Consider the following 27384-nt stretch of genomic DNA (forward strand, 5'->3'; position numbering starts at 1 on the left):
ACCCCTCAGACAGGCGCGGACCCCCTCAGACAGGCTCGGACCCCCTCAGACAGGCTCGGACCCCTCAGACAGGCGCGGACCCCCTCAGACAGGCGCAGACCCCCTCAGACAGGCACAGACCCCCTCAGACAGGCGCGGACCCCTCAGACAGGCGCGGACCCCTCAGACAGGCGCGGACCCCCTCAGACAGGCTCGGACCCCCTCAGACAGGCTCGGACCCCTCAGACAGGCGCAGACCCCTCAGACAGGCGCAGACCCCCTCAGACAGGCACAGACCCCCTCAGACAGGCGCGGACCCCTCAGACAGGCGCGGACCCCTCAGACAGGCGCGGACCCCCTCAGACAGGCTCGGACCCCCTCAGACAGGCTCGGACCCCTCAGACAGGCGCGGACCCCCTCAGACAGGCGCAGACCCCCTCAGACAGGCACAGACCCCCTCAGACAGGCGCGGACCCCTCAGACAGGCGCGGACCCCTCAGACAGGCGCGGACCCCCTCAGACAGGCTCGGACCCCCTCAGACAGGCTCGGACCCCTCAGACAGGCGCAGACCCCTCAGACAGGCGCAGACCCCCTCAGACAGGCACAGACCCCCTCAGACAGGCGCGGACCCCTCAGACAGGCGCGGACCCCTCAGACAGGCGCGGACCCCTCAGACAGGCGCAGACCCCTCAGACAGGCGCACACCCCTCAGACAGGCACAGACCCCCTCAGACAGGCGCGGACCCCTCAGACAGGCGCGGACCCCTCAGACAGGCGCGGACCCCTCAGACAGGCGCAGACCCCTCAGACAGGCGCACACCCCTCAGACAGGCACAGACCCCCTCAGACAGGCGCGGACCCCTCAGACAGGCGCGGACCCCTCAGACAGGCGCGGACCCCTCAGACAGGCGCGGACCCCCTCAGACAGGCGCAGACCCCTCAGACAGGCGCAGACCCCCTCAGACAGGCGCGGACCCCTCAGACAGGCGCGGACCCCCTCAGACAGGCGCGGACCCCTCAGACAGGCGCGGACCCCTCAGACAGGCGCGGACCCCCTCAGACAGGCGCGGACCCCCTCAGACAGGCGCGGACCCCTCAGACAGGCGCGGACCCCCTCAGACAGGCACAGACCCCCTCAGACAGGCGCGGACCCCTCAGACAGGCGCGGACCCCTTCAGACAGGCGCGGACCCCTCAGACAGGCGCAGACCCCTCAGACAGGCACTCTGCCTCCATCCCCCGGGGTTCCCCGCTTGTGAGGGAGCCACCCACGAGCCTCAGTCCTCCAGATTCCCAAGGACAAGCACTGCGTCCCCAGCTGAAACGGGACACCGGTTCCTGTTCCCACCGCGTCACGTACGACCCGCGTGGCCTCAGACAACCCGTTCCCTTAGAGGCCTCAATTTCCCCACATCCTAAGTGCCAGTCCCCACCTCAGAGGTTTTAAATCCAGTGCAAGAATCGTAGAAGCACCTCAGACGGCACTTGCCACGTCGTAGGGGCTTCCTGGAGGGCAGCTGGATCCTCTCCTCTGCCGGCCCTCCACAGAAGCTGGGAAGCCAGCATCGGGAAGCCGGAAGGACAAGGTGAGAAGAGAGGCCCTCCGGGACACACCACCCTTCCCCTGGAGCCCTTTCAACCTAGTTCTCCTGACCAGGCGCTGTGCTTGGCCAAAGGATGCCAAGGGGAAGGTGACACTCTAGCATAAAACATGGACACAGACTGGCGGCAGGAGAGGAGGTCCCACAGAAAGCAAAGGGGTGTCATCTGTCAGGACACCCCAGCATTAACATGGCAGTGAGGGGGGAGGGGTGGGACAGTGCCTGGAGGGCGGTCCCCCCACGGAAAAGACTCCCAATCTCAAAACCTAGGCAGGGCCCCTCAGCCACAGTAGCCACTGAAAGGTAGCGGCCACAGCCCTGTGCCACCCCACAGCCATGGGTCTCAACAAGGGCCACAAGATGGCCAAGAATGTGAGCAAGCTGAGGCACAGCGGCCCACAGCTCCTCGCTGAGCACCCCAAGTTCGTGCAGGACATGATTCAGCAGGGGTTCAGCTTTGCCCTCTACGAGCAACTCACTGTGGGGCCATTCAAGGACAAGTGGGCCCTCAAGGTCATCAAGAAAAGGTCCAGACTCACATCCACACCAGGAAAGAAGCAAGAGGCACTGCGTAATGTCCTAGTCACCATACGAAAGCTTCCAAGACTGAAGAAGGACTCAACCCCTGCTCCAGCTCTGTGGTAATAAAACCTATACGGAAGAAGAAGGGGGGAGGGGAGCTTTCTAGTGGAAATATATTGAATTCCTAGCCCAAAGGGCACCTGTCATCGTGTGTACTGTTTTGCTTGTGGTCTGTTATTGTGTATTAGGCACTTCAATTAAGTTTCTTTATGTGGCACAGAATGACTATTTTGTGACGCATGTGATTCTGTGGATCAAGAATCTGGACAGAGGCAGTAAGTTGGCCCGTCTTTGCTCTGTGATAGGTGAGGCCTCTGCTGGCTACTGGAATCATCTGGAGTTTCCTTCCTTCACATCTGGCATTTAGGCTGGGATGACTCAAAGTCTGAGCTCAGTTGGGACTATCACTAAAGCAACGATGTGTGCCCTTCTCATGTGGCTCTGGCTTCTTCAGGGTGGCGGCCAGGTTCTGAGAGGGTGTGTCCGGTGAGGAAGCTTTCCAGCAGAACCAGGCGGAAGCTGCATGGCCCTATAAGACCCAGACTCGGGAGTCACACCATTCCACTGCGCTCTGCTGCACACCCAGATTCAAGGGGAGGGCACAGAGATCCCACCACTCCATAGGAGGAAGGACAATGAATGTGTGGCCATTAAAACAAAACAAAAACCCCTCTCACAAGTACATACGGTGCTGGGTTGTAGCACAGCCAGCTTTGTGCATTTCTGTCCATTCCACTAAACATCTAAGAACCCCCAGAGTGTGAGCTGAGTCCTATTCACCCTTCACCCAAGCCCCCACTGGCAGAGCAGTGTGCTTGGTCCACAGGAACTACATTTACCCTGTGTTTAATGAATTGAATTCCTCTCTCTGGCAGGTTACCTGGCCTCTGGTGGTCCCATGAGGTATTAACCAAAGTGACATTGTGACTCTGAACACAGACTAGAAACCCACTATGTAAAGCAGACACCAGCCATAGTGATGCTGCTGCGAGATGATGGGCACTGCCCTTAAAGGTCAGTCTGGTTTTCCCCTTTATTATCTTTGGTCACCTCTTATGATTTAGATTGAGCAAGAAGTGCCCTGTGGCCAATGTACTTCTACTTTGCTTTAATTCTTACCAAGCAATGGAAGCTTTTTCCCAGTGTGCTCAGGCTGCTACGGCACATCTGTCCTCTTTTCTGTGGCCTTTGGAATCCAAGGGTTTGGGGTCTGATTATTTCAGGTGCTCCTCAGCTTTAACCTTTAGAGCGGGCTTTTTTTTTTTTTTTTTTTTTTTCGTTTACGCAATCAGGGTTTATTCAGTACTTACTCCAAACTCCGTGCTACTGAGCAGGACATGTCCTTGCCTCTCGGGGAGCACAGACATGTGTAAGTGGGCAGTGTGACATTGTGCCGGGGGTAATGGCCAGGACAAGACTGGAGTGCCATGATACCTGGATCTATTCATAGACTGGATGTAGAGTGTGGGTTGCTGGCTTCCTGGAGTTGAGCCAGGTGGGGAGTAAGAGGAGGAGAAGGGGTAGAAATGAAGACAGGGGAAGGTGCTTCCAGAAGGGAAGCAGCACCTGTGGAGATCCAGAGTCTGGAGAGATTATGAAGAATCCCAGAAACCGATGCTGTGCAACTCTCCAGTCCGACTAGAGTTTGGATTAGAGAGAGATGCAGGGATTAGAGCCCTCGAATTAGAGCCACCCGGATGGCAGTGTCCTGAATTTACTGTCTGCATATCTGTTATCCTCTGACCTTTCTAGGCTCCTGCCCTAAACTCTGATGGCACTTTAATAATAGTAATAAAACAACAACAAGAATAACAGATTTTAATGTTTGATTTTGCATACAGTATCTCACTGGATCTTTAAAAGAACCTTTTGAAGAAATAAACCAGGTGATATGCAGCCCAATTTGTAGTTTAGGAAGAGTGAGAAGTAAGAAATCTTGTCATTTGCCCCAAGTTATGGGGACTGAAACTAAAATTCAAGTCTCTGACCTACACATCCCCCCACTCTTTCTCCAGAGACAGGTCGCCTTGCTTGATCAGGCTGCAAGAAGACAGTTTTTTGTTTGTTTGTTTGGTTTTTTTTGTTTTTTTTTTTTAAGAAGACAGTTTTGTATTCCCTTTGAGAACACTCAAAACACAGAACACTACTTCAGCTAGGCTGCTGGGCTGCCACGAGGCCAGGTATGAGCTGTGGCCTCAGGGTTTGGTCAATGACCCACCATCATGCACGTGTTTGTGGAAAGCAGGATGGCCCACACGTATGGGATCCCGGTGGACACAGGTCAGGAATCGAGGAATTCTCCATGCCAGGCCTCCCTCCTCAATAGAGCCTGGTCTTAATTCTTTGACACACTCAGCAAATCCCCCCAGGAACTGAGCCAAAAGGTTCCATGAGCAGCAGGTTTCTCTGAAAGAGGTGAGCAGAGAGACGTGCCATGGGTTGGAGCTGAAGAGTCAGATGGCCACTATCACTTCTCATGGCAACTGTCGCTTCTCTGGTTCTTTGGAGGGAGCACTCCCTGGAGTTGACACTGGCTGAGGGGACCTGCCCAGAGAAGCTGCTCACTGACGTCAGCTGGAGCCCTTGAGATGATAAACACCTTGGAACTTTATTTGTTGGTGACAGGTCTCATCTGTCCACACTCTGCCATCCTCAGTAAACACTAGCACATGCATTTGCAAAGAACAAAGACAGTAAAGCACTCAAGCAAGCACACTGAGGAGATCATTGTAGTGGACCACAGGTGGCCAGGCTGCTCTCAGAGCCCTCAGCAACCTTGACGAATCTTTCATGGTTTTGTACTCTGAAATCGAGATGGCCTAGAAGAGACACACCAAATCTTTTCACTAGATGGGATTTTTGCAGCACTAAGGATCTAGAGGGAGAAAACCAGATGAGAGATAGTTGGGTTCAGGACTGGCTTTGTCTTTCCAGTAAAAGATTCTGTGATTTCTGATCAGCTGCTAATAGACAGGTGTTTATTGGAACACACCCATCTTCCAGACCCTGTCCTAAGGTTTACAGATTCAAGTCAGTCTTGTTACAAACTCTACAGAAACCTCCCAGTGGAAGACGGAATTCTGATTGTTCAGGAGGACGGAAGTGGAGGATGGAAAAAGGAAACTGAGATGACAATCTGATTTTTTCCACTCTGCACATCAGAATTTTGCCTCTTACCAGCTAGGAAGGACCCTCCCATCTCAGGTATTCAAACAGAGCCATGCTTTTGAGAATAACCACCTCCTCCACCCTGGTGTAAAAGCTCAGGGTAGGGGCACCTGGGTGGCTCAGTAGGTTAAGCATCTGTCTTCGGCTCAAGTCATGATCCCGGGGTCCTGGGATAGAGTCCCATGGCGGGCCCCCTGCTCAGTGGGGAGTATGCTTCTCCCTCTCCTTCTGCCCCTTCCCCACCAGCTCACACAAGTGCACTCTCTCTCAAATAATTATAAATAAAGTATATTTTTTTAAAAAGCTCAGTGTGCTTGGTGCCTGTGTGGTAACAGATAGCATATGCAGAATGTGCACATCACACAGTGGTAGTGAACCAGACTTTGAGCCCCTCCTCACTGAGTAGGACCTTTCGACATCATCTTAGTCTCAAATGTCCCTGTTTCTCCTGGTAACAAAATTCTGCCATTTTCTGCTCCCATGTTTTTCTACACTGAATTTACTCCTTCTTCTTTTCAGAAATTCTATCACTGAAGTCCTTAGTCTCTGCACCAGAAAAGTCTCCAAGGTCCACTCTCTAAAGGAATGTTACTAATCTCCAATGTGCTCTGCAACACTTTGCTCAATCCAGAACAGCCATTCCATTCATTCATTCAACTATCAGTGAGCACCTAATGAATACGCGGAGTTGAGGATAAAATGGTAACTGCTTTACTGCCCGCTCTCTCAATCTTTTTTTTTAAGATTATTTATTTATTCATGAGAGACACAGAGAGAGGCAGAGACACAAGCAGAGGGAGAAGCAGACTCCCTCTGGGGAGCCCAGTGTGGGACTCGATCCCAGGGCCCCAGGATCACGATCTGAGGTGAAGGCAGACGCTCAACCACTGAGCCACCCAGTGAGAGCCACTGTCCCTCTCAATCTTCTTTTAACAACATAGATTACTATTAATAGCAATAATAATAAAACAAGGCCTTCATGAGGTTTACAGTTAGTAGGAGAGGGCAGCCCGGGCAGCTCAGTGGTTTAACACCGCCTTTGGCCCAGGGTGTGATCCTGGAGACCTGGGATCGAGTCCCGCATCGGGCTCCCCTGCAAGGAGCCTGCTTCTCCTTCTGCCTGTGTCTCTGCCTCTCTGTCTCTCTGTGTCTCTCATGAATAAATAAATAAAATCTTTAAAATATATATATATAGTTAGTAGGAGAGGTGAGTAAACAGACTGACCCAATGCATGCTGGATTGAATGCTTGAAACAGGCACCACGACCGGAACAGTACAGGGGTGGAGCCACTCAGGAGGGGTTCACAGCGCAGAGGCAGGCAGTCAGGGACACTGTCATATTGCAAGACCCAAGACAAGGGCTTCAGTGCCTGCAGTTTATAGAGAGGATGCTCTGAGGAGAGAGGGAGTGAGGGGAAAACATGGGCAGGGAAATAAAAGATAAGCCAAGAGACTAACTTCAGCAGAAAACAACTATTTCCTTAATTCACAATCCTGCTGGGTACTTCCGATCTGGGCCAGGCTCTGCTGATGTTGCATGGGCTCACTCCTATGTCTGAGGTTGGTCAGCAAGCCAGCTTAGGCTGCTAATTCCAGAGAAACACACATATTCATTGTACCACCAAGTTGGTCTCACCCTGAGTCAGGGGGGCCAAACTTATTATCCAATGTCATGTCAGCCAGCCACTGGCTGCAGGCTGTCATGGGGGAGAGGAACTAGCTGTGCTCTAGGGGACTCATGAATAATAGCCAAGAACGAGGGAAAAGCATCTGTGAGGTTGCAACCAGTGCTTGCAGAAGCTAGAGAGTGGGTACACCAGTCCCCGATGGAGCTTTGGGCAGGACATCATCTGCCCCTGCTACAGGTCTCTAAACTGAGACCAGAAGGATGAGATTTGGCTGCCTGAAGGGTGGAGAGAGTGTCCTGGGTGGAGTTGCCCGTATTTCCAGATAGCCAGAGCCACGAGAGAACAAGGCCAATCCCAGACATGTGAGTGATAGGGATGGATGATGTTGAGAACATATGGCGTGCAGCAGAGGTATCAGGGAACCTGATGTGAAGTGTCTTATATGATTGTGTAATGAGGATAACATTTTTGAGGCATTAGCTGAATATTTCTGTATCAGTCAATATAGGCTAAGTTATATTACATAACAAACGACACCCAAATCCTGGTAGTTTACAAGATCAAGATCATTTCTCATTCTTGCTACACATCCTTTGTCAATTAGTTGGGGGGAGGGTTCTCAGTTCCCCATTGTTTTCACGCTGGGACCCAGGCTGACAAAGTAGCCATCAGCCAGAGCATTCCTCTCAAAGTTGCCAAAGTGCAGTGACAGCCCCCCCACAAACAACAACAACAAAAACCAGACTTTAATTCTGAAAGCATCTTTAAGAACAGAAAGTCACCATAAAAATGATTAAATTACTCTTCATCAAGGAGATATGCCAATCTTAAACATGTATGCATAAAATAAAATATAGAAAGAGAAGTGAACAGTCTTTTATCATAGAGCCCTGAAAAGCTGATGGGATGGTAAGAAAGAGATAAATAAATCATCCAGAGACATTTTTGCATTTGGCGATCCAAAGTAAGCCGACGGAGAAACTGGAAACTGTCTTGGGTGGCTTCGTGAGGCCCAGAGGTCTTCAAGCCTGGGAGGTCCCATAGGAGCCAGACCCACATTACACTGGCTGGCTCTGATCTTTAGAGTATGAGTGGAACAAATGGAAATCATCTTCCCTTATCTGAGTCCTAGGGGATGTAGGGACAAGCGCCTTGATTGGAGCAAGACAGGAGTAACCAATCCAACCTCTCCCTGAGGTTGTGAGCACAGGCCAGCCCTTGTGCAGATCTGGGGTCTAAACTTGCATCACTGAGGTTATCCAATAAACATTGGGCTATGAGCCGAAGTCCTGTGCAATACTGATAATCCCCCTTTGTGTCTGGCAGAAGCAAACTCAAAATCATCTTTGGAATAAGGGCACCTTCATCCCACATCTTAGGCCATCCCCCAAGTAATTTTCAGGGTCAAAGAGCAGTCAAATATAATCAAATACACACACAAAAACAAAGCAATATAAACTCGAACCAGCAGAAACAGGTCCATACAGGATTCAGATATTGAAATTATGAGATATATTTTAAAATAACTATGATATTTAAAGACCAATAAACAATGTTGGTAGGACAGGAAACTATGATGAAACATCACAGATTTGTAAAAGAACTAAATAGAACTTCGGGAACTACAAAATAAAATAACCACATTTTAGGAACACCTGGGGGGTTCAGCGGTTGAGCATCTGCCTTCGGCTCAGGGCATAATCCCAGGGTCCCAGGATTGAGTCCTGCATTGGGCTCCCCGCGGGGAGCCTGCTTCTCCCTCTGCCTGTGTCTCTGCCTCTCTCTTTCTGTGTCTCTCATGAATAAATAAATAAAATCTTTAAAAAAATAAATAACCACATTTTATTATTTAAAAAGAAATTTTTTTAAAGATTTTGTATTAATTTACTTGACAGAGAAAGAGAGAGTCAGAAAACACAAGCAGGGGCAACAGCCAAGGGAGGAGGAGAAGCAGGTTCCCCATCCTGGGATCATGACATGAGCTGAAGGCAGACGCTTAACCAACTGAGCCACCCAGACATCCCAAATAACCACATTTCAATCTGTATCACGAAGGCCAAAAACTTTGAGTCCAGAGAGTGGAAATGCAGACTCAAAGTCACACAGCCAGTCAACAGCACAGAAAAAGCCAGGGCTCAGGCCCAACCTCCCTGCCCTCCTCTCCCCTGCCTTCTCCCTTTTCTTCTGGTGGGACAAGCAAGGCCTCCACTGGTCAGAGCTGCTTCTCTCTGCTGAGATGTCTCCAAGAGTATTTTGCCTTGGGTTTGTTCACCCATTAAAAAGAAAGGGAAGTAGAAAGCTAAACTTTTTGCAGGAATTTTTGTTACAAAACTCCTTTTGTGGGCAGCCCGGTAGCTCAGCGGTTTAGCGCCGCCTTCCGCCCGGGTCGTGATCCTGGAGACCCGGGATCGAGTCCCACTTCGGGCTCCCTGCATGGAACCTGTTTCTCCCTCTGCCTGTGTCTCGGCCTCTCTCTCTCTCTCTCTCTCTCTGTCTCTCATGAATAAATAAATGAAATCTTTTTTAAAAAAATTCCTTCTGTGTCAGAAGCCCATGAATTCCTCTGTTGTAGGAATCTACAATAGATGAGCTTATTTCCTTCCCTAACTCCTGAAACTTATAACATTTATTTTATTTTGATTGCTGTTACTATGGAAAATGGTGGGGGAAAATTGTTCTTTTCAACTCCCACTTGGAGAAAATCCCTGAAAACCCCTGCATCTCCACACTAAATGTGCCAAGAATCTCACGGTCTCTTTGGGACTGAGGCCCCTCTCCAAAAAGAGCCTGTTGTTCTTGGTCTTAACTCTGGACACTAAGACGGTGATCTCCCCCAAAGGTTTTTGAGATGATGGGCAATTTCCTGTTTTGGCGATACTGTTCCTAATACTTCACCTGTACTCTCCTGGTGTCAGAACGTGGTCATCATGGAGCTTCTGCAGGGTAGCCCTGTGCTCACAAAGCAGTAGTTCATGATGATCACAATAACCAACAAAGACGAGAAACTTCCCATGTTTAATTAGGCAAAGGACTTGTGAATAAATATCCAGGACACAGTGTCAGAAGTGCAGACTTCCAGATTAGTACCACTCTGGCAAAACATTCTGTGAGCCCTGAAGGGGAAATGCCCAGGGTAGATAGGAAGCTCCCACATGTCCTCCCAGAGCTAGGTTCTCCTGCAGCTGGTTTGTGCAGGGGCTGCTAATTCTTTCTCCAGTTACATCCCTCTCTATGGCAGGTAGCCCATAATAGTGTACATGTTTGTTTACTGCTAAGAGAGCCTCACGCAAGTTCCATGTGGTTTCATTCTTGTATCATTGGTACCCAGTCCAGCACATCTAGCCCCTTGTAGGTTCTCAATCAATACTTCATGGGTGAAAGAGTGAGGCCATGACTCTGTCCACAGATTAAGAGGGTGTCTACATGGCTCCAGCTTTCCTTCCAGCATATCTAGCACAGATGTGAGGGCAGGTGTCCTTCTCTTGAAAAATTTAGATAAGATCTGTCTTTAAAACCTTCCCAAGTTTCTGTGAACCCTTGGAGGGCTGATTTTCTCATAATTTCCTCTGGCTAGACATTCTGCCTCTGCTTCTACTGAATTAGTTCAGTTCGTGAACGATCTCACCATCCCACACACCCTTTTGCAGTATCTTGACTCAAATGTGGAGCTGAGTCCCTTGAGTTTCACAAAAACCTCACCCACATCGGGCCTTTTTATCTTTAGAACTTTATAGAAGCTTTGAAGAGATTGGGGGCAAGGGGCGGTCTATACTGCAACAGCATAAGCTCAGTAGTTTTGAATATTAGATATTCCAGGGTTTTTTTAAAGGTCTTATTTTTTAAGTAATCTCTACACCCAATGTGAAGCTTGAACTCACAACCTTGAGATCAAGAGTTGTATGCTCTTCCGACGGAGCCAGCTAGGTGCCCCTGGATATTTCAATCTTCATAGGACATTCTCCCACCATCCATATTGCTTGCCCATCCTTTTATCTTCTCTCCTCTTCTTTGTTTACTCCCACCTCTGAATTTCTAATAATTTTTAAAATAAGCATGTCCTGTCTGTATTCCTGAAATGACACATGCCCACCTTTGCCCTCCCAGGTCCAACTTCTTTGGAAAAGGCCCCAGAGGCAAGTGGCTTCGATGGGCTGACAGAGAGTAGGAAAAGAGTCATAAGAAAATCAAAACAGTCAGATTTGTGTGAGGATCCCAGAGTCCTGAGAAGAGTCCTAGCACTGCCACCTCCGACGCCCAAGCCGTTGGGGTTAGGCAGAGTGATACAATCCCCACCAAGGCTTTGATATCTAAGCAAATGGGGCTTTTTAGGCCATCATTCCCACAGCCCAGCTTGGGGAAGAAGCAAGATCCCTGAGCTTCCCCTCAGGGTGCAGGTGTGGAGGCAGCATGAGTATCTGCACATGGACCAAGATCACCTCCAAGGGTTCCCATGAGCCAGATATGGAGTGGAGAGCAATAGAAAGTTGCCCATGCCAGCTGGAGCAGCATGAAGTAGTGAAGGTCTAGGCAGGCTCACGAAGCCTCCAGAGGCCTCAGAGTAAAGCAGGAGAAAGTGGAATATTTCCTGTGTTACAAGAGGAGTGTCAAAGGGTCTGATAAATAGGCTGCAGAAGTCCTGGATGCAAGGGCAGGTCAGCTCAGCAAGTCACTTCATGGATTGATATTTGAGGCTCAGACAGGATGAAGTGCACCGCTGCAGGTAGTGACACCAAAAGATAATGAAGAGCAGAGGACCTTTCCCAAACTTGTGATGCCACATGCCATTGAAGAAAGAAGGGGTAGGTGGGACACTGAATTGACTAAGATTATGTCTTCAGCTTTGGGAGAACTGGGGTCTCAAAATAGAAATGAAGTTCAGTTCTAAAAGGAAGTTTACTGTTGACACCCATGTGTATCTCTTTTAACACTTCTGGTAGGATCAGCCCTTCCTGGTGTCAGTAAATGTTTTAGAATCTTTTGTTATTTTAGTAGGTGTTATTACTTCCTCAAAAATATAAATCAGCATATTTATTTAGAAGCATTTTCTATACCATTCTATTATACTGAGTTCATCTCAAGTGAACTCTTGTTTTGATTATTGATCTTGTTCATTGTTTTAGAATTATATTTTTTCCTTGGACTATGGAATTTTGGTTTGCATGCTCATTTTCACCGGGAAATAGGTTGTTTTTTTTTTTGTTTTTTTTTTTGTTTTTGTTTTTTTTTTATGATAGTCACAGAGAGAGAGAGAGGCAGAGACACAGGCAGAGGGAGAAGCAGGCTCCATGCACCGGGAGCCCAATGTGGGATTCGATCCCAGGTCTCCAGGATCGCGCCCTGGGCCAAAGGCAGGCACCAAACCGCTGTGCCACCCAGGGATCCCATTAGGTTGTTATAAAGATTTGTTTCTGCCTGTCTCTCTGTGCTCCTCCATCCCTATATAGGAATTTTGAGGTTACCTCTGTACAGGATGTTGTTGGTGCCCCCCCAGAAGCCTTTGCCTGCCAGTGTGCAACCCCCCCCCCCCATCTGCTATGAGCATTAGATGCTCCCTTCCTGAGAGAGCTACTCTTGGCTTAATTAGGAAGATGCCTCACTAACATGGGGACACAAAAGACCAGACCCTTTGCCTCAAAGTGGGATTAATTCTGTGGCACAATTTGCGTCTGAGGGGCCCTCTAGGAACAAGCCAATGCAGGGAGCTTGTGATGGTTAATTTTATGTGTCACCTTGACTAGGCTATGGAGTGTCCAGGCATTTGATCAACATTCTGGTGAAGATATCTGGATGAGATCAACATTTGAATCTCTAAAACTCACCTCAATTAAATTTTATACAACATCAACAACAACAAAACAAAACAAAAAAAATTTGAATCTCTAGGTTGGGAAAAGCAGATTGTCCTCCCTAGTATGGGTGAGTCTCATCCAACCAGTTGGAGACCCAAACAGAACAAAAATGCTGACCATCCCATGAATAAAAGAGTCAAAATTCCTTCTGCCTGAGTGCCTTCAAAATAAGCCATTGATTTTTTTTTTTTTTTTTTTCCTTTGGACTCAAGCTGAAACATTGGCTCTTCCTGAGTTTCAAGCCTGGCAGGCCTTCTGCCTGGAACTATACCTTCAGTTTTTCCAGGTCTCCAGCTCTCACCCTGCAGACTTTGGGTCTTGTCAGCCTCCATAAACACATGAACCAATTCCTTAGAAAAGTCTCTAGATAGGTGATGGATAGATAGATAGATAGATAGATAGATAGATAGATAGATGATAGATCTCTTATTGGTCTTTTTTTTTTTAATGATTTTATTTATTTATTCATGAGAGACACAGAGAGAGAGAGGCAGAGACACAGGCAGAGAGAGCAGCAGGCTCCATGCAGGAAACTTGATGTGGGACTCAATCCCAGGACCCCAGGATCATGCCCTGTGCTGAAGGCAGATGCTCAACCACTGAGCCACCCAGGTGTCCCTCTCCTATTGGTTCTAGTTCTCTGGAGAACCCTACTACAGAACACATCCTTGCTTACCTTCTTTGGCTTCCATATAATATTCCCTTCTTCCCTTCCCCACAGAGATGCCCCTAGTAAATTGCTTTCTCTGGAACCCCTGTCTAAGACTCTACTCCTAGAGAATTCAGCTTAAGACTCCTACCAGTTAGTAGGTTAGATTTACAGCCTACAACTAGGTCTTTTTTTTTTTTTTTTAATTTATTTATGATAGTCACAGAGAGAGAGAGAGGCAGAGACACAGGCAGAGGCAGAAGCAGGCTCCATGCACCGGGAGCCTGACGTGGGATTCGATCCCGGGTCTCCAGGATCGCGCCCTGGGCCAAAGGCAGGCGCTAAACTGCTGCGCCACCCAGGGATCCCCCTACAACTAGGTCTTATGTTGGTGGTTTGAATCTCCAATCTTACAGTTCTGGGGTTATCACACTTTGAATCATCGGTTGGGGCTTAAATTCAAATCTTAGTTGTGCGTTTGCATTTATCATCCAGGTTACAAGGCCTACAGCTGCCAATCAGCAGTTCTTCCACCTTCTTTCAGAAGTGAGGTAGCCCTGCCCTAATATAGCCTCTGCCTTCAAACCCTCCCCACCATCGTATGGAGCAGAGTTACTCTGTAGGATCAGAACTCTGGCAGCTACTGCCAACTTTAGGTCCCAGGATCCAGCAGACTTGAGGTATCAGCTTTGCTTGCCACTTTGCTTTCATTTCCCAGTTCTTCCAGACACTTAATCCTATAATTTTAAAATATTTTTTAATTGATGTATAATTTGCATGCCATAAAATATGCATATTTTAAAGTGTATATAGTACAATAAATCTTGATAAATGTATTTACCCAGGTCAGCAGTACCCAATAAGATATAGGAAATCTTCACCACCAGTTTATTCTGTACTCTTTTCACAACTGATACTCTACTACATGTCAAAGGCAACTGTTGTAATTTTTTCTCCATAGATGAGTTTTGCCTGTTCATATATGTAGAATCATTTAATATGTGTCTTTTTGTGCTTGGCTTCTTTTGCTTAACATAATGTTTCTGAGGCATATCAATGCTGTAAATGACTTATTCTTTCATTTACATTATTGGGTGGTATACCGTTGCATGAATAGATCATTCAAAATGCACAATTCAATGATGTTTAATATATTCACAGAGTTGTGCAGCCATCTCTACAATCTATACTTTGAAGCTTTTCATCACCCCAAAAAGAAATCCATACCCATTAGTGGTCACTCCCCATCTCCCTCTTCTCCTGGCCTTAGGTAACCACTCATTGACTTTTTGTCTCTATAAATTTGCCTAACCTGAGGTCATGAAGATTTATAACTTTGTTTTCTTCTAAAACTTTACAGTTTTAGCTCTTACATTTTGATCTGGAGTCTATTTTAACTTTTTGTGTATGGAGCTGGGGTAGTGGTCCAACTTCATTCTTTTGGAAGTGGATATCTGGTTGTGCCAACACCAGTTGTTGAAAGAAACCATTCTTTCCCCCCACTGAATTATCTTGACACCCATGTCAAACAATCAATGAACCATAAACATGATGGTTTATTTCTCAACTCTCAACTCTAATCCCTTGATCTATATGTCTATCCTTATGCTATACTACATTGTCTTAACCACAGTAGCTGTAGCCTGTTAGTAAGTTTTGAAATTGAGAAGTGTGAGTGTTCCAACTTTATTTTCTTTCAAAGCCAGTTTAGCACTTCTGGATCCCCTTCATTGCTATGCCGAATCAGCTTGTCAATTTCTACCAAAAAAAATTTTTTTTAAAGCCAGCTTGGGTTGTGATAGGGATTTTACTGAATCTAGAAATCAATTTAGAAAGCATTGACATTTTTGAAAGATCTTTAAAATTCCAAATCTTCTAATCAATGAGCACAGAATGTCTTTCCATCAATTTAGGGCTTCTCTAATTTATTTCCACAGTGTTTTCTAGCTTTCAATGCATGTATCTTGTACTTTCTTTTTGTCAAATTTATCTATGTCCTTGTACATGGAATTGTTTTCTAATTTCATGTTTGAATTATTCATCATCAGTGTATCAGAATGTAATTGATTTTTGTATATTGATGGTGTATCCTATAATCTGCTGAACTTATTTGTTCTAATACTTTTTTATGGATTCCTTAGATTATGTCATCTTATAGACATAGATTTACTTCTTCCTTTCCAATCCAAATTCATTCTATTTCTTTTTCTTGCCTTTTTTTTTCTACCAAGAACCTCTTGTACAATATGAATGGAAGGGGCAAGAACAGATGTTCTTGTTCTTGATCTTACAAAGGAGAAGGCATTTAGTCTTTCACCACTAACCATGATGTTATAAACATTCTTGAATAAGTCTCTTAATAGACTGGTGTTTTCATTTTACTTGAGTTGATACCTGAGTGTAGAATCCTTGGATCACAGAGTAGGTATACGTTCAATTTTATAAAGAATTGTCAATCTACTTTCCAAAATGGCTTTTGTACAAAACAATCTTTTAAATTTCTCTTATTGGGAATCCATGGGTGGTTCAGCAGCTGGGCGCCTGCCTTCAGCCCAGGGCATAATCCTGGAGTCCCAGGATCAAGTCCCACATCGGGCTCCCTGCATGGAGCCTGCTCCTCCCTCTGCCTGTGTCTCTGCCTCTCTCTCTCTGTATCTCTCATGAATAAATAAATAAAATCTTTAAAACAAATTTCTCTTATTACATGTTATCTGTCATCTCAGTAAGTTTTGGAAAACAGGAAGACCCGCAAACAATGAACTTTGCTGCACCTTAATTAGAAGTCTTCCCAGTGAATGACTCAGCAATTCTGTGACCCTCAAGAAGTTTTCAGGGCAGTTTGAACCTGTTCCCTCATAAACTCACTCTTTGTCTACTGCACAAACCTTCTCTAATTCCTCCTCAGTTATTCTCCCAAGAGGAGCGCAGCTGGACCACAAAATGCATCACCTGAACCACTGCTCACTTTGTTTGCATATGATGTTTTCATGGTGATGTCATCAAAATTAGGAGGAATCCCTCTAACCAAGATAACTATGGATAGGAGGCTGTACAGTGCGTAATGACAGATGTTTTTCTTGCCTAGTTGGGCTCCAATTATAGTTTCATTTACTTCCTGTGTGATCAAAAAAAGCTAACATTCTGCAGGCTCCTAATGCTATCTTGTACATATCTCACACCATGAACTCTGCTACATCCCTGGGACTGACGTCAGCATCTTCTTCAACTCACTGACATCTCTGTAGGTGGGCGTCATATCAGGATGAGCATCCACCTGCACACCTCACCTGTGAGACCCCCTTTTTAGGGTATCTCTCTTTGGTTCATTAGTCAGCTTTCCATAATCACAAAGATCTTCTTTTTTCTTTTTTTTTTTAATTTTTTTATTTATTTATGATAGTCACAGAGAGAGAGAGAGAGAGAGAGGCAGAGACACAGGCAGAGGGAGAAGCAGGCTCCATGCACTGGGAGCCCGACGTGGGATTCGATCCCGGGTCTCCAGGATCGCGCCCTGGGCCAAAGGCAGGCGCCAAACCGCTGCGCCACCCAGGGATCCCGATCTTCTTTTTTCTAAGATGGAAATATTTCTATTGTTTTTGGCAGATTATGAAAGGAATCCATGTTTGTTTAAAGAAATAAAGAAGCCTGGAATGTATAAAACATAATTCTTCATTCTATGAAATAGCTAACATCAATAATAGCTCGATAAATCTGGAAAAAAGAACTCTGTAATGACTAACATTTTAGGAATTAAGTTTGAGGTTTATCTGCCCAGGTTTTCTAAATGCAGTTAATAGTTCGAGTAGAGCATCTAGTGCTACCATTGCCTTGATTCCCTCCAACACCCCCACCACTATGGCTGAGGAGCTCTCCATGGCCACATCCCACACCAAAGATGATTCTACTGATTTCTACTGGACCTGGCTTGTCGGCATGTTTTCTGTAGAAAATGTTTCCTGACTGCAATAAGAGAAAACAGAATACATCATCCCCTCTGTCATAGAAATGTGACTAGAAGAGAGAGAGTCCTGAACTGGCCTTAGACCTTGAAATTATCAAGAGGAAGTTTTCTGGTGGCTGCAGATGCTTTGCAAAACAGATTAAATTCTATCACATGATACATCATTACAAATCTTATAAGATGAATTTGATGTTTCCTCTAGCATTCCAAAATTTCAGATCTCTCAAGATTCAGTAGGGAACAGTAATAAAAGTGAGAGATCTACATCTGATAACACAAAAACTTATCAAGAGAATACAAGCTCTTCTTTTTTTATTAAGCTCCATGCCCCCCAAAAAAATGTTTTAAAAAAGCTCCATGCTCAACATTGGGCCTTGAACTCCTGACTCCTGACATCGAGTTGCATGCTCAAATGACTGAGTCAGCCAAGCAGCCACCCCTAATGAGTTTGTTTTGTTTTGTTTTTTAAGCAGGCATCATGTGAAGCCCAGTTCAGGGCTTGAACTCATGACCCTGAGATCAAGACCTGAGCCAAAAAAAAAAAAAAAAAAAAAAAAAAAAAAAAAAAGACCTGAGCCAAGATCGAGGGTGGGACACTTAACTGACTGAGCCACCCAGGCGCCCCAAGAATACAAGTTCTTCTGGGCATCCCACCTTTAAGTGTCCCTTGTGTCAAGAATCACACCTTACCAGACAGCGTTTACTTGGATCATTGTAACTATTATCATCTGTTTCAGATAGTTCCTGTGATGTGTCCTCTTTGTGTGTCTCTTCCTGGGGGAGATTCTAGCCAGATTACTACAAATTTCCTGAGTTGGGGCACCTGGGTGTCTCAGTTGGTTAAGCTTCCAGCTCTTGATTTCAGCTCAGGTCATGATCTCAGGGTCGCTGCCTCTGTGTCAGCGAGGAATCTGCTTGTCCCTCTCCACCCTTCCACCCCTGCTCCCACTCTCTCTCTCAAATAAATAAATAAATATTTTTAAAAATTTTTGTTTAAAATTTCATTAGTCATCTAAATCAAAGACATCAGTCTGATTATGGAGAATTTGTGAATCATCAGATGAGGAGAGTCAATATTGAACTTTTCAAGTAGACATCTGAAGGTTATAGACATCTCTGCATCTTTCGTACCTGTAAGTACTGTCTTTAAGAGGAAAACCAAAAAAAAAAGAGGAAAACCACATAAAATCACTGTTTCAGTAATTCATTGTGTCTATTAATAAAAGCAATTCAGTCTAAAAAATAAAATAAAGTGCTGTTAATACATCATGAACATTTCTGCATGATAGTAAGTATCTAGCTGGAAAGCATTCTTTTTAATAGCATCATATTCCATAGCATGGACACAAGTTAATTAATTAATTTTTTTATCATTAAATACTTCAACCATATACAAAAGTACTGAGAAAAGTACCATAAACATGCATGTGCCACTTACTTATTAGGGAAAACACTTTCCCCAGTTTGTTGTTTGTCTTCTGATTTCTTTTTTGGTGATGTTTGTGTTATGCATATTTTTATATTCACATAGTTGAATTTATTAATCTTTTCTTTAAGCCTTCTGAATTTTGAGAAAGGCCTTGCCTATGCGAAAATTATGAAGAAATTCTCCTGTTTTTCTTATTAGAACTTTTTTTGTTCCAATTTTTACATTTAAATATCTTTTTGAGGTTTAACCATGTGTGTGATGAAAGAATCATGCTTAATTTTTTTTCTCAAATGACAGTCCATTTGCCTGTCTCCTTAAATAAGAAATTTATTGTATCCCCATTTAATTTAAAATACCATCTTTAATGTGCTAAGTTCCCATATATGTTTTGATCTAATACCAGATTTCCTTTTTTTTTTTTTTAATACCAGATTTCCTATTCTGTCCCACTCCACATTGCCATACTATTTTAATTAACTAACTAATTTAATATACACAGTAATTTATAGTATCAATATCCTTATTGCTCTTCTGTTCGGAATATTCTTTTTTTGTTTATTTTCACAGGAAATTTTATTTTATTTTATTTTTTCACAGGAAATTTTAAATCAAGGTATGTAGTTTAAACAGAATCATTGATATGTCTTGAAGAATAACATTGAACTTAACCACTTAACTTAGGAAGATCTGATGTTTTGAGTCTTCTTGCAGAAGAGCATCTAAGCCTTTTCATCTAGATCATTTTGGTGTTCAGTGTTGTAAGCAGGGTTTTTTTTCATATATTTATTTCCTATATATTTCAGATACATAATATGTATCTTAATTAGGATTTTTTTTCTAATCTCTTTCAAAATGCAGGTCTGTTTTTCCATCACATCTTCTAACTAATGGTTATTTGCAAATATAAATACAATTAAGTTTTATGTATTAGCGCTTTCCCCTATTAACTCACCTAATTATCTTGTTACTCATATTTTTCTGATGATTCTCTTGAGCTTTCCAGTTATTTAATACTATCATTACAACTAGAGATACTTTGTCTTTTCTTTTCCAATTTAAAAAATAAACTTTATATCTTAGAACAGTTTTAAGTTTACAAAAAATTGTGAAGAAAGTACAGAGACCTCCCATATACCCCACATGCAATTTCCCCGCAGGATACTTTATGCTTAATGACCCAATATGGGTACATTATTATTAACTAATGCGCATACCTTATTCAGATTTCCTTAGTTTTTAGCTAATGTCCATTTCTGTTCCAGAACTAATTCATTTAGTTGTCTTCTCTCTTTAGGCTCCCCTTAGCTGTAACAGTTTCTTAGACTTTCCTTGTTTTTGATGACATTCAGTTTTGAAGGGCATTAGGTATTTTGTCTTTTCCAATCTTTACACCACTGATTTCTTTCTCTTAAGCATGGAGCAAGTATATTCAGTGTGACGTTTTGTAGAAGTGATAGCACCTTTCTTCTCTTCCGTTTTTAGCTGGAATACCTTGGAGTGCCCTAGGAAGCATTTTGAGCTGAGACAGATATATTTAATGATGGTAATAAATTATTATATTCCTACCTTTCTATACCATCCTGATTATAGTCAGTATTACTTTTCTTAGTGACTAGCTCTGAACTGGGAAGCATGTTTGTATTCAGCTCCTGCTCCTCATGATGTGCCCCTCCCTCAGGACATGTGTGTTCGCAGGCTCTCTAAAGTCTGTGGCACAGCCCCTCTGACTGTTCTTCTCTTCACCTTCTCCACATAATTCTTGCCTCGTAGTGGCCGCTTTTAGTAGCCGTTACATATATTTTGAAGTCTGAAAAGTCTCTCTCTCTCCAAGTTTGATTGAACATAGAGTTTGTGGGGCATCTTGCTGGCACAGTCGGTAGGACATGTGATTCTTGATCTCAGGGTGGCAAGTTCGAGCCCCACACTGGGTGTGGAACCTACTTAAAAAGAATTTTTAAAAATGGAGTTTGGGGTTTTTTTAATTCCTTCTTCTTGCTGTTATTGTATAGGTCCTAGAAAAGGTGAAAATGCAGACTTCTGCTACTATGCTCATAGCAAAAGTCTCAATGAAGTAATCTTTGACCCAAAGAACACCCACTGATTTCTGGAAGTAGGAGGCAATTCAATCAATCTTGAACTCTGTCACCCAAAGTTTTATTAGAAACATAGTGGGGATTTTGGAGAGAGGGCTGCTGAACTTTGCGTAGTGAAATAGAAACTTGAATTGCCAGTATCTATACTGGGCTTAACGAAGAGATAAGGGAATTCACTCATTCACTAGAAAATAATTGAACAATTACCCTGTGCTAGGCATTTTGCTAGGCAGTTAGGTGGTGGTTACTGTTGGTGGAGTTAGTCTACTGCATGATTACAATACTGTTTCCCCAGAACCTCAGTTTCTTAGGGTAAACCCAACCTTATCTACTTTACAATGAAGCTGAATTGAGTTTCAATATATGAATCCTTTGGTGGATTTCTGCTTTTCTGAAAGGGGAATTTGGAGCCATTATAAGCTTTTAAGGAGGAAAGTATTGTGACCACAAAACTGGGTGGAGCTTGTATCTGGTTCATTTGAACCAGAAGTCACTGACGGGTCAGGTGGCTGTAGTACAACCAAGGGTAGAGACGGTCCATGACCATCTAGTGAAGAGGGAGATGCCTCTAGGAGTGAGGCAGGCAAATTACGGGAGCGAGGGTGCAAGTGACAAATGGAAACATAGGAACCAAGGATCAGATGGGGTTGATGGCCAAAGGGCAATGATGGAAGGACATCCCGATGCAGAGATCATGCCTTCTCATTTCCCCACACCTGGGAGGTCAATTTCCACTTATATTAAGGGCTCACATGCCCCTATATGATCATCGTTTTAGACTGGGGTTCCTAAAAACAGACTCTGTGACTCTGTGACTAACAGACAGGGGATTTAATGGGGAGTCCTCTTGGGAACAAGAGAACCTCTGAGAACATGAAGGAAGCAAGACTAGTCAACAGGAAAAATTGCATTGCAATGTAGCTGCAACAGAGGCCCCAGCTAATCTTATGGAGAGCTCCAGAGAGCTCCAGAATTGGACCGGCCTGTCAGAGTGGTCCCGAATGAAGGCAAGAGGGCCAGTGTTTATACTTCTTCATTATCCAGACACTCGATATGAACTGCCCCAGTGAGGACAGTCCTCAAAGGAGACTGGCTGAGAGCTGTTGACCGTCAATGCTCCTGGTAGCTGTGAGCACTTGAGTCCTGAACAGGGGGTGTGGACAACACACCCTAGAATCCACTATACTTCTCAAGCCTAGCGCAGGAGGCAGCCTCTAGGTAATTTGGTGGAGACAGGTGATTTGGAGACCCTACTCTTCCGCCATCTTGCTCCTCCCCCAGGAGGCAGCCTCAAAACTGCTGCTCCTTAGGTCTTTAATTTCCCTTTGGTCTCATCTTTCCCTGCTTTGCTGCTACCCCTCCACCCCTACCCCCCATATTCTAACTACCCGGACCACTCACCACTCCCTGATCACACAGTATGCTCTTAACACCACCTGCCTTTCCATTGGGCTAGAATGTCCTTCCTCCCTTCTGTTCATCAAAACCATGGTCCTTTTATGGGTGTACTTCAAAAGCTAATTGTATGATGAAATTGGAAATTAAATCCATTGCTCCTTCCTCTAAAGTCTCAAAGCATTGTGTTTGTTACTCTGTTGTCAAATCTGTCCTGCTGGCATGAGACCTGATCTTGTGCTGGTGTTTTCCCTTTATCAGATTATAAATTCCACAAGTGCAGTTTTCTCCTTTATCCTGTTAGTCTCTCCATAAACTAGCACTGTGCTTAGCACAAAATAGATGTTCAACAAGTTGAAACTAATTACATCCAGATGCAATTGGAACAGATGTTCCAAACTGTTAGGAGTTTCTCAAGGAAAGGCTCCCCAAAGGTCTGAAGACCTTTTGCCAACACCGTGTATTTTTTCTTCTCACAGGAAGAAAATGGTATGTATTTATTCTAGTGCCTACTAGGGGACAGATCCTGAGAGGGTTATTGCTTATCGCTCTTGTTGAGGTAAAATTCACATAATAGAAAAGTAATCTTTTAAAAATGTGCAATTTAGGGGCACCTGGATGGCTCAGTGGTTGAGTGTCCGCCTTTGGCTCAGGTCATGATCACAGGGTCCTGGGATTGAGTCCTGTATTGGGATCCCCACAGCGAGCCTACTTCTCCCTCTGCCTATGTCTCTGCCTCTCTTTCTGTGTCTCTCGTGAATAAATAAATAAAATCTTTTAAAAATAAAGGGCAGCCGCAGTGGCTCAGCGGTTTAGCGCCAACTTCAGCCCAGGACATGATCCTGGAGTCCCGGGATCAAGTCCTGCATCGGGCTCCCTGCATGGAGCCTGCTTCTCCCTCTGCCTGTGTCTCTGCCTCTCTCTCTTTCTGTCTCTCATAAATGAATAAATAAAATCTTTAAATAAAAATAAAAATGTGCAATCCAGTGACAGTACATTCACAGTGTTGTGCAACCACCATGTCTGTTGTCCTTAAACAAATTGCACCCAGTCTGTGCTCCCCAGAAGGGTGCAGAGTGTCTGAGAACGTAGAGTTAAACTCACCTTTGTATTACTACCTCTGTGTAGAAATCACGCTGGCTTGTGTTTCATGTGTCTGTTGCTGAACGGGAAGATATTTTCAGAGTTCTGAGAGCGTCATGTTTGAGTGTCACTGAAGCTTCCAAACCCCCATCCTAAAGGAATCCTCCCCAGCTTTGGAGCAAGGGGAGGCCTGAGTGACCTGAGGCCACAGATGATCCCACCCTCAGGAGGAGGGAGAGCAGCGCCCAGACCGTACCCCACCTTGTTTACCATTGTGTGCGTGGAGGAACCAAATGACAGGGAAACCCTAGCGGCAGGTCTGTCGGTGCCCTAAAATTTCCCTGTGGCTGTGATAAAATGAACACCATTACAAGCTTTACCAGGGAATAATCACCTTTCTTTCAATCACTCTGCAATATATTCGGCTTTCCAGATGAGAGTAAACTGAGGCCGAAAGTGATGTGTTCCAGCTCACATGGGAGTGCAGAGCGAAGATTTGCAGGCGCTACTGCAGGTGGCTCTGCCCTCCTCTCCTATGTGGCCATGGCCATGGTGGCTCTACCCAGAGCCCTCTGTTTCTTCCCAGCGCACCGCATCCCCATCAGCTCGGATCCCTGGACCCAGCAAGAAAAGCAACACAAACAGGATCAGGAAAAAGGCTCCAAGGCACTATATACAAGTTTATTTTACTTTTGTCTATAAAGGCAACATTAATCTACCATTTTAAAATCACTTCTCTGAAAACCAACTTTCTGGAAATGCACCCTTTATAGATGGAGAACATGTAATAATATGTACACTTACAGAAGCATTTGAAACAGATAACTCAGTTAATAGTTTGCAAGATAGGTTTTTGTCTTGGGAGGGATTATAGGTCTCTCCCAACTTGATTAAAGTCTTTACTTAATTCTGATTAATTAAGGCTGTAAGAACAGAGATTTATTTTAAAGGTGTCAAACAATTACATGATTAAAATGACTTGTAAGATATGACTGACTGAAATTTTGAGTCATCTAAAAGTTAAAAAGGAGAACAATATTTTAAAAGAGGCGATAACCTTGTTCACAACTTCATAATTTTGTGACGGTCCTGTTCACGCCACATCAGTAAACCTTTAATTGTTGATTCTCGCCTCACTTGATGGCAGCCATTTCAAACTTATTAAGGAAGCATTGTCATCCTTTATTAGGCCTTGTTATTTTTAGTTTTGAAGGTTCTGTTTGTACACAGGTAAAAGACCTTAAGTAAATGTATCTGCACCTATACTATTTGTGAAATTTGAATATTCATCTGTTATCATTAAAACAAAATATGCTCACAAGCATATGAAAGTGTGTTTGAATTTCCACCAATGTGTTGGAATTTTTTTAATGCCTTATGTTTGTTTCATGTTTGGAAATCAGACCACGCTAATGCCTTCACCTCCTTATACTTGTAATCAGCATCAAATTTTGGTTTCCATTAACAAATAAAACCTTAAAATAAAAGAATCAAGATCAGGTTCATTACTTCACTACTTGTTTCTGCGTACATCTGGCTTTAGACAATATATCATGTTTCAGGTATATTATTAGAAAAACCCTAGGACGGCATGTCGAAATCTTTTATATTGTTCCACAAAAGCTAGAAGTTGATTAAAGGGCCCATTTCTCACAGCAAGAAATAGCAATTGATTCCACCAGTCAATCTTCGACAGTTCCTCCTGGAGAACTCCATCAGCTCAGGAGGGAACAAATGATCCTTCCCTTACAGTATTAGGTATAACCTCATTGAAATGCTGCTCAGAATTCTTTGTTTACTCATCCCTGCAGGCAAGTCCGGGAAGAAGAGGGATGCCACAGTCCAGCTGAGCTCCTGCTGCGCTGAACTCACAGGTGGCAAGAGGAAAAGCTGACGCCGGGGGAGAAGCCCGTGGTCTACAGTAGATGTAAGGCTTCTTCCTGCCACTTGCTCGGGAATTCTTACTATAATACAATTTTAAGCTCTTAATTTGGGAAACTGAGCTCTATCGTTTGTCTCTTCATTCTTTACAGAGCATCGTGAAGATCGTGATCCCCGGTGGACTGCGTGTAGGACGAGCTGGGAGTGTCGGGGGAGTACATTTGGAGGAGCCTACAGTATTGGCAGAGCATGAAAGGGCCCCTGCAGGTTTTGAAGAGCTGCACGAGATACTTGCGGAATTTCTCCCCGAGGAAAAAGTAGATGACGGGATTAAGGCAGCAGTGAACGAAAGCCAGGGTCTCTGTGGCCTGAATAGCGTAGTCCAGGTGCCTTTCAAAGGTGCAGTCCTGAAGGACCTCCAGTTCCACCAGAGTCTCCAGGAAGAGCACCACATTGTAAGGCGCCCAGAACCCGAGAAAGAGGGCCACCACGGCAAAGACCATCCTCACTGCTTTGCTCTTCTTCTCATTTTTGCAGTGCTGCAGTGTCCTGATGATCATGGAGTAGCAGAACAGCATGGTGCCCAAGGGAATCACCAATCCCAGAATGTTGATCTCCAGGGAGCTCAGCACCTTCCACCTTGTAGAGTTGCGGGAGTACTTGGTTTTGCAGTAGGTATGGTTGCGCTCGGTATAACAGGTGCTGAATAAAAGGCCTGGAAGAGAGGCCAGGACAGCCACAGACCACGTGGCCAAGCTAGTGATGACCCCATACGTCAAGGTCCTCGCCCTCAGGGAGAACACTGCATGCACAATTGCCAGGTATCTGTCGATGCTCATGAGCATGATGAAGAAGATGCCACTGTAAAAGCCCACCAGGTACATCCAGGAAATAATCTTGCAGAGACCTAGTCCAAAAACCCACTGGTCTGCAGCATAGTAGCCCCAGAAGGGGAGAGAGAGCACGAAGAGCAGGTCCGAGATGGCAAGGTTGAGCAGGTACACGTCAGTCATGGATTTGAGCCTCTTGTACTTGAACAGGACCACAACCACCACAGAGTTTCCAAGGAGACCAAACAGGAAGACCAAGGAGTAGAGAGGGGGCAGGAAGAGCTCCCCAAATGCCTTGATGCCTTCTTTGGTGCAAGGCTTAGGGATGTTTTCGTAGAGATAGTAATTATTATAGATGCTTTCATCCAAGGTGGTGTCTGCTATATCTGTGGGATTCATTTTCAAATCTACAGGCTCCTCCACGCAGGTCTGAGCCCAAGCAGAAGCTTGTGAGGGGAAGAGCAAACAAGATTTCCATAAGAACAAAACTAATCGAAATGGTGCTGAATACAGAGCACAGCTGCTTCTTACCTGGACCATCACCCGCCCTTCCCCACCTTCCCAAGTTCAAGGGCTCCATTCCCCGCAGGGCAGTGCAGCCAAACAGTAGAACTCTGCCCTTTGGAGTTAGCAGATTCCAAGTACCAGCTCTGCCCCTTTCCTACCCCTCCTAGGGGAGCTTCAGATCTCTCTTCTGTAAGTGGGGACAGTACAAACTCCTTCTCAAAGAGGTGTTTTCAAGGATGCGTTTCTAAGCAATAGTCTGGGTAACAGAATCATTTGCAGGCCACTTGAGATTCCCAACAGTCCTGTACTCAGAGCTGCCTTTGTGACATTAAGGCAAAGTAAAACAAAACAAAAAGATTAAAACTCTACTCATGGTTCCCCTTCAGATTATAACTCCAAAAATTCAGTAGTTGCTTCATTAACCACTAGGCTAAATGGTTGGTCACCGGCCTTTATATAAAAATTCAAGGACAGCTAGGTGGCTCAGCGGTTGAGCATCTGCCTTCGGCCCAGGGCATGATCCCAGGGTCCTGGGATGAGTCCCACTTCGGGCTCCCCGCAAGGAACCCGCTTCTCCCTCTGCCTGTGTCTCTGCCTCTCTCTGTCTCTCATGATTAAATAAAATCTTTAAAAAAAAAATTCTAATCCCTCCTGCAAGTTTGACACATGGACTTCAAAGCATGTTCCCTGGTATTGTGCATTTAATCCTCTCCCATGCTCCTGGCCCCTACCAGCCTCCCAATAAAAA

The 27384-nt window shown here is 44.9% G+C and overlaps 1 protein-coding gene, 1 long non-coding RNA gene and 1 pseudogene across 6 annotated transcripts; 2 read left to right on the forward strand and 1 right to left on the reverse strand.

Moving 5' to 3' along the window:
* Positions 1-1149: 1149 nt before the first annotated feature.
* LOC111091917 lies at positions 1150-27384 on the forward strand. 5 transcript variants are annotated; one of them, XR_005376806.1, is made up of 5 exons: positions 1150-1565; positions 1915-2221; positions 3038-3176; positions 25230-25345; positions 25452-27384. It is a non-coding gene; the product is annotated as an uncharacterized LOC111091917 (long non-coding RNA). The 5 variants fall into 5 exon arrangements; XR_005376804.1 differs by having other exon boundaries at positions 1150-2221; XR_005376808.1 differs by lacking the exon at positions 1915-2221.
* On the forward strand, positions 17313-18498 carry LOC100685071 (annotated as a pseudogene).
* On the reverse strand, positions 25446-26528 carry CCR4 (C-C motif chemokine receptor 4). Its single transcript, NM_001003020.1, has one exon. It carries the CDS (start codon positions 26526-26528, stop codon positions 25446-25448), a length of 1083 nt encoding a protein of 360 aa, NP_001003020.1.

This window comes from Canis lupus, chromosome 23 (assembly GCF_011100685.1).
Source record: "Canis lupus familiaris isolate Mischka breed German Shepherd chromosome 23, alternate assembly UU_Cfam_GSD_1.0, whole genome shotgun sequence".
In the NCBI taxonomy this organism is placed as follows: domain Eukaryota; kingdom Metazoa; phylum Chordata; class Mammalia; order Carnivora; family Canidae; genus Canis; species Canis lupus.

What these genes read in the sequence shown, in the direction of transcription:
- CCR4 (NM_001003020.1), bottom strand. Translation starts at nt 26,528, where the DNA reads ATGAATCCCACAGATATAGCAGACACCACCTTGGATGAAAGCATCTAT.